General features: G+C 41.7%; 1 protein-coding gene across 2 annotated transcripts in view; it reads right to left on the bottom strand.

Moving 5' to 3' along the window:
* Positions 1-1,627: 1,627 nt before the first annotated feature.
* galt (galactose-1-phosphate uridylyltransferase) overlaps positions 1,628-7,639 on the bottom strand; it is an 83,814-nt gene continuing 77,802 nt past the window's right edge. For both annotated transcript variants that reach the window (XM_072252370.1, XM_072252371.1), the window contains 2 exons: positions 5,443-5,597; positions 1,628-1,804 (listed from right to left, as the gene is read on the bottom strand). In XM_072252370.1, the coding sequence (XP_072108471.1) occupies positions 1,745-1,804; positions 5,443-5,597 (215 nt within the window). In that variant the 3' untranslated portion in view covers positions 1,628-1,744. The remainder of the gene's footprint in view (positions 1,805-5,442; positions 5,598-7,639) is intronic.

Here is a 7,639-nt window from a genome sequence, read left to right as displayed (position 1 = left end):
GATGGTGAAGTTGATCCACTGACTTCTGCTGAAGTCAAACTGATAAGAGACAATGTTTTTATTCAGAAAATCATGCTTTGAATAGAGCCCATCTGGAATGGACGCAAAATAGAAAGCAGAATAGACACATTTCTCTTTGGAGCAAAAGAGGATGAGAGATGACTCGATAGAGATAGATAGTGAAGATAAGAGGCATAGGTAGAATGGATAGACAAAGATCTTTTCCCAGGGCTATATAAGGGAGCATAATTTTCAGGTGATTGGAGGAAAGCATAGAGGAATTTCTTTAGCCAGAGGGTGGTGAATCTGTGGAATTCATTGCCTCAAACAGCTGTGAAGGCCAAGTCATCAGGTACATTTAAAGCGAAGATTGCTAAATTCTTCAATTAGTAAGGTTGTCAAAGGTTACGGGGAGAAAATAGAAGAATGAATGTGAGAGGGATAATAAATGAGCCATGATAGAATGACATAACAGACTTGATGGGCCAAATGTCCTAATTCTGCTGCTACAGCTTATGGCCTTATGGTCTTTATTGATGCAGAGAGTGGTGGGTGTGTGTAACGCTCGGCCAGAGGTGTTGATAGAGGCACCTGCATTAGGGGCAGTAAGAGTCTCCTGGATAGGGATATGGACATACAAAAAATGGAGCGTTATCTAGGAGGGAAGGATTAGAGTAACTAGGAAGAGAAAAGAAATATAGCCCAGGCCCCTGAGTGGCATGACTGTAGATTGATGGTAGGCTGTCCTGGTTCAGCTTGCTCTTCCACTGAGCAAACTCTGCAGAACAGCATTGAACAAACACCCCAGGGCAGCACCAAGCAAAACTGGAGGCGATCACCGACGAGGGGGCCAGCCTCCAATCCGTACGGATTCCAGCGCACCGACACAGGCCTCTGTTCTCTCCCTAACCGCCTCCAGTGTTTTCAGCCCTGGACAACAGCAACAGGTGACCCTGCAGTAAGGGCCTAGTCCTCACCACAACCAAGGCAACATCGGTCCCCTCCTATCAGTCTTTCCACATAACCAATGAACCAGACTTGCAGTATCCTACATTAACAATATCCAACAGCATCTTGCAATCATGATAAAAAAAGTCCAAGACAATCATTCACACTGTGCAACATCTCGGCGCTATGTTTTGTCACAAGTTCAGGCCACACATAACAATGGTACACAGTAAGTCCAGCTCCCTTGCTATCCAGCAACTTGCTGATGGTATAGCAATGCAGTACTTGATGTTCTTAGTATCTAGCAGTGACCTGTGATCATACAAGATGAACAAATCCAAAGCAGCACATATAAAATGCTGGAGGATCTCAGCAGGTAAGGCAGTACCTATGGAAAGGAATAAACAGTTAACATTTCATGCTGAGCCCCTTTTCCAGGACTGGAAAGGAAGGGGGAAGACAACAGAATAAAAAGGTGGGGAGAGGAGAAGAAAAATAGCTTAAAGGATAGCTAGGAGAATAGGTAGTGTGATGGCAGGGGTCAAATGTACCTCTGTTGGACCCGGAGTGGCCACTGTGCTGCCATATTACTGTAACACATCAATCTATGCTCGAGGCATATATGAAAGTTTGTCAAGTGCCTTCTAAGAAACCATAGTAACAATCTATGCAATGGCTGGGAAAATTGTGCTTTATTTTAAAGATTAATGATAAACATTTCCAAAAATTTTAATGCCATAATCATGAGGCGGTGTGTCTTTTGAAGTTTATTTTGTTCATTCGTGAGGTCCTTTCTTTATTCTCTCCGCATCAGCTTGTAATGAGCTTCTGGTAGGTTCCGCAGTCGTTCAGCAGCCTGGAGGTAAGAGGATAATTTAGTCACAGGAGCTAACAGAGGAATTAATGTAGCAATTTAATTACAGTACAATTTCGCCTTTGACAGGAGTGTAACAAGGAAGTATAATTTCTATTGCCTTCTCCAGCAGTAAACATCCAGGATAGATTTTGTTAGGATGGCTAATCAATATAATTATGTAACCTCTGCAAACCTGAGCTGATCTACTTAGGCAAGTAGATCACGCAGGAAAAAACAGTCGAGGCCACATGCGGCATTAGCTGTGGCAACACAACATGCATTTTAAAATGACCTTAAAGTTGGAAAAAGGCCAGCAATGTCACGAAGGATGCCACCTACCCTGCTTATGGACTAGTTGTCTCTCTCCCTTCAGGGAAGAGACTCAGCAGCTTCCACACCAGCACTACTAGACTCAAAAACAGTTACTTCCCCCAAGCCATCAGGCTGATCAACACCTCCAGCCACCAACCCACCCCACCCACCACTACATACATATCACCTGGCATACATAATCAATCTATGTACATAATGTATATGACAGCTACTTGTACATTGTGTTTTATAAGGTTGCTTTTATATTTGCATTTGTGTATTTTTATTAAGTTCTTATGCTTATCGTTTTTTTTGCTGCATCTGATCTATATTAACAATCATTTTTTCTCCTTTATACTTGTATATTGAAGAATGGCAATAAACTTGAATCTTGAGATGTTGAATTTTGAATCATACTGTGGCTCTCCTTCCTGCGTCCGAAACTATTTCTTATCCATGATGCAATTTAATTGAACAGACCTGAGTATTGCTAATCAGCCTTTTATATGAAAGTTTGTCAAGTGCCTTCTAAGAAACCATAGTAACAACATCAGCTGCATTCCCTTCATCAATCTTTAGTGTTACCTCATCAAATATGTTAGCCTAGCACAATTTACTTTGAACAAATCATTGCTGCTTTCCTTTATACTCAATTTGATCTAAATTTATCTCTCTCATCTTGTTCTACCCTGTGTTTAGGCAATATTTCATACTTTATAACAGCTTGTTACAAAAGAAAAATCCTCCTTTTGTTCTCCTTTACACTCGTGTACTGAAGGCTGACAATACGCAATCTTGAATCTTGAAAATGCACTAGATTTTGGCATTAGAAATAGAGAAAAGCTCCATAAACAGCTTTGTAATTTCTAAACTGCTGCCTTTAGTTTAGCCATGCAGGCCATGCTCTCTACTCACTGTTGCTGTCAGGAAGGAGGTACAGGAGCCTCAGCACCCACACCACCAGGTTCAGGAACAGTTATCACCGCTCAACCACCAAGTTCTTGAACCAGTGGGTATAACCACTCAACTTTACTCGCCCTATCACTGAACTGCTCCCACAGCCTATAGACTCACTTTCAAGGGCTCGTCATCTCATGTTCTCAATATTTATTGCTTATTTATTATTTTGTTTTTTTCATTTCTACAGTTTGTTGTCTATTGCACACTGGTTGTCCACCCTGTTGGGTGCAGTCTTTGGTTGATTCTACCATGTTTCTTGGATTTACTGAGTACGTCTGCAAGAAAATGAGCCTCTGGGTTGTATATGGTGACATATAAGTACTTAAATAATGAATTTACTTCGAATTCTGAACTTGAAACATCTTTCCCGATGTAACATCACCTGCTAAATTTGGATCAATTTGCCTTGGGCATAAGGGTCCAGGTAGTTGATTCAGACACTGTAATTGCCCTTTGCAGTTTAACATCTTACTTAATTAAAAGCGGAACATGAGGGAAGAACTCAGCAAGTCAGGCAGAATCTGTGTGGCAAAAAGGTGTTAGCATTTTAGATGCTACCTGACCTGCTGAGTATTTCTAGAGAAACACAGATGCTGAAATCTGGAGCCACAAACAATCTGCTGGAGGAACTCAGCAGGTCGAGCAACATCTGTTAGTGAGAAGGAACTGTGGACAGGATAGGGTGAAATCCAAGATCAGTACTTCTAGTGCTTCTGAAAAAAATGTTTCCATTTTATTTTGGATGTTCAGCATCTACAGGTTTTTGTTTTTAGATCATTGCTTCCTCTACTTTCATTAAAATACTGATAACATTCTCCTGAAATTCCAGTTTGAAGAAAGACTGGATGAACTGGGCTTGTACTTGTTGGAATTTAGAAGATTGAGGGGGGATCTGATTGAAACGTATAAAATCCTAAAGGGATTGGACAGGCTAGATGCAGGAAGATTGTTCCCGATGTTAGGGAAGTCCAGAACAAGGGGTCACAGTTTGAGGACAAAGGGGAAGCCTTTTAGGACCGAGATTAGGAAAAACTTCTTCACTCAGAGAGTGGTGAATCTGTGGAATTCTCTGCCACAGGAAGCAGTTGAGGCCAGTACATTGGCTATATTTAAGAGGGAGTTAGATATGGCCCTTGTGGCTACGGGGATCAGCGGGTATGGAGGGAAGGCTGGGGTGGGGTTCTGAGTTGGATGATCAGCCATGATCATAATAAATGGCGGTGCAGGCTCGAAGGGCCGAATGGCCTACTCCTGCACCTATTTTCTATGTTTCTATGTTTACAATTCCAACCAACTTATTATCGATTTTACCTCAGATTCACTCAAATATCTGCAGCTTCATACTGTACAGAACTTTGCTAATGTTGTTTGAAGGTATGTTACCTACTATTTGGGATGTTACCTACAAGAACATCCTTTTAGAACAGAGATGAAGAGGGATTCCTTTATCCAGGGATTGAATCTGTGGAATTCATTGTCACAGACAGCCAAGGAGGCCAATTCATTGGGTATACAGTATTTAAAGTAGAGAGTGATAGGTTCCTGATTAGTAAGGGTGTTAGGGGTTATGGGGAGAAGGCAGGAAAATGGGGTTGAGAGGCATAATAAATCAGCCGTAACGGACTGGCAGAGCAGCCTCAGTGGGCTGATTAGCCTAATTTTGCCCCTATGCCTTATGGTCTTATAAAAATAAAGGACATTGGCAAGGTAGAACTCCTTCACCATATCCATATTTCTGTTAACATAAAGAAACCCGTTTACTCCTGAGAATCAATCCTATTACTTTAAATGCGACTGAAAGAAGATGCGTGGATTTACAGTTCCTATCTGTCTTTCCAATTCATCCAGTGACACCTTTAAAAACAATCAGTTCCTTTAAACTCCATTCCTCCCTTTGAGCACTGCCCTTGTTTTTGAGCCTATATATGCTTTTAAATTATTAGCTTTACTTTTAATTCTAGTTCTTAACTCAAAATAAAATCATGTGAGCTGACTGGGGACTGGGTAGTGGTCAAGATTTTAACCCAGTGGTAATGGACAAACATTTTTTATATAAAATAGTGAGAGACATGAAGGGAACGTTGGAAGGATGTGATGTTTCCATGGGCCTGCCTCCTCTTCTCTTCTTGGTTGCAGAAGAAAGAATTTCTTAAAGGACTCTTAGCTGCTGTGGATCTTCTAAATGGTGTTCAAGGTGGTGTCAGGGGTGGTGATCTGGACCATTATTTAATATTGCAGGGGTTCCCAACCTTATGTTCATGGACCCCTTGCTTAACGATATTGGTCCATGGCATAAAAAAGGTTTGGAACCCTTGTAAGAGTACCAATGGTTCAGTGCATACGCTTTGATGTGATATCATCCTCACCTGTTCGGGCGTGAGATCTCTTTGGGCCTGAGCAAGCATCTCATACCCAACCATGAATTTCTTAATTGTTGCAGAACGTAACAGTGGCGGGTAGTAGTGTGCATGAAGCTGCCAGTGACGGTTGTCATCGAAACACAGTTGTCCTGTGGGGGCTCCTGTTAAAATACAATAATTCTGTTAGAATGTAACAATGGCCAATCTTATCCTTGCAAAATCTGATAGGTAAACCAGGGGTTCCCATCATTTTTTAAGCCATGGATCAATTCCAATAAGAAAGGGGTCCGGGGATCCCAGGTTAGAAACCTCTGAAGTAAACATTTTAGTGTCCCACGATCATCAAGATTAGCGACCTGAGGGTAGAAACTAATGTAATATTGCATTTCTTACACCTTGTTGAAATGACTGATTTCTGGTAATGCAATGAGGTTAATTTTGCAGGTTCAAGTATGCTAACAATTAGAAGATAAAATGCTTCCAATAAATCAATGACTAGCTGGAGTCACAGTTGAATTCTATCTGTACTTAACTTTTCCTCATACATTCTGCTTTTGTTTAAGTTTCAGAAGATTGGCCTATGTCATTTCAACATTCTGAACATCAACTTGTGGACAGAAAGCAATTACTAAATAACTACCATAGCAAGAACCATTTAATGGTGTACACAGGAGCACAACAACTAGCAGAATGGGTTTTGTTTAAGTCGGTGAGTACTGAAGTTCTTAGAGGCAGAAGTTATTCCAACTTATGGCAATCAGTTTGTTCTTGATCTATAATCAAAGCAATTCACCTCTCCTGGCCCTCAGTTACAAACTATGCCCAAATTTAAACTTGGGATGGATAGAGAGACAAATCTAAAAGTGACTACCAGGGTGACATCCACACTATCCTCATTGAGCACTACAGCGCAGAAACAGGCCCTTCAGCTTATCAAGTTTACGCCAAAACATTATTCTGCCTAGTCCCATCGACCTGCACCTGGACGATAGCCTTCAAACCTCTCAATATCCATGGACTTAAATCCAACCAGCATCCACCAGTTCCACTGGCAGCTCATTTCACTTTCACACTGCTCTCTGAGTTCCCCCTTAGGTTCCCCTTAAACACTTCATCTTACACCCCTAACCCATGACCCCTAGCTCTAGTTTTACACAACCTCAGTGCAAAAAGCCTGCTTGCATTTCTCCCCTCATAATTTTGCCCATCTCTATTAAGTTTCCCTTCATTCTTCTACAGTCCATGGAATAAAGTCCTAAGCTGTTCAAACTTTCCCTATAACTTAGGTCCTCAAGTCCGGGCAACATCCTTGTAAAATTTCCCTGCACTCTTTCAATCTTATTGTTATCCTTCCTATAGGTAGGTGACCATCTTAACTTTCAAGCATCATTGCATCTCTGCAAAAAGATCTTCATCTGCATATGGCAGGAATAACGAGGAGGGACAAGTAGCTGTCAATTGTCCTGAAGCTATTAATGGACAGAATGAGGCATTTCTTTTTGATATAAATACACAAAGGTTGAGGTCAAAGCAGTCCATTTCATCAACACCAACTATCCCATCCACTCCCAAATAAAGGTAGGGCAAGGAATTCCAGGATTCATACCAAGCAATAATGAGGGATTGGCTTTTGAATGAGGATTGCACGACTTGTTGAGTATTCCAGTGCTCCGATTGCCTCTGCCATTCCTGGTGGTAGAGATCAAAGGCTTTAGAGGTGCTGTCCGAAAAGCCTGAGTAACTGCAGTGCCTTTTGGGGATGGTGCACACTGCAGTCGCCATGCAGTGGTGGGACAGCGAATGAATTTTTTTCTGACAGGAGATGGGTGTTGATGAAGTAGACTACTTATGTACTTATGGTATGTCAATCCATGGCATTTTTTTGTGCCAGAATAGGCAACGTTTAGGTAGGAGGAGCAACATCTTGTATTCCATCTGGGTAGCCTCCAATCTGATGGCATGAATGTTGATTTCTCCTTCTAGTAAATAATCTCCACTCCCCACTTCCTCTATTCTCCTTTCTGACCTTTCACTTCTTCTCACCCGCCTACTTCTTCCTCCATGTCCCCTCCTCCTTCCCTTTCTCCTATTATCCACTTTCTTCTATGAGATTCTTTCTTCTCCAGCCCTTGACCTTTCCCACCCACCAAGCTTCACCTACCACCTTCTAGCTAGCCTGCCCCCATCTTTTAATCCTGGCAGC

Source organism: Mobula birostris, chromosome 3 (genome assembly GCF_030028105.1).
Source record: "Mobula birostris isolate sMobBir1 chromosome 3, sMobBir1.hap1, whole genome shotgun sequence".
Classification (NCBI taxonomy): Eukaryota; Metazoa; Chordata; class Chondrichthyes; order Myliobatiformes; family Myliobatidae; genus Mobula; species Mobula birostris.
This window is presented reverse-complemented; position numbering and strand designations above follow the sequence as displayed.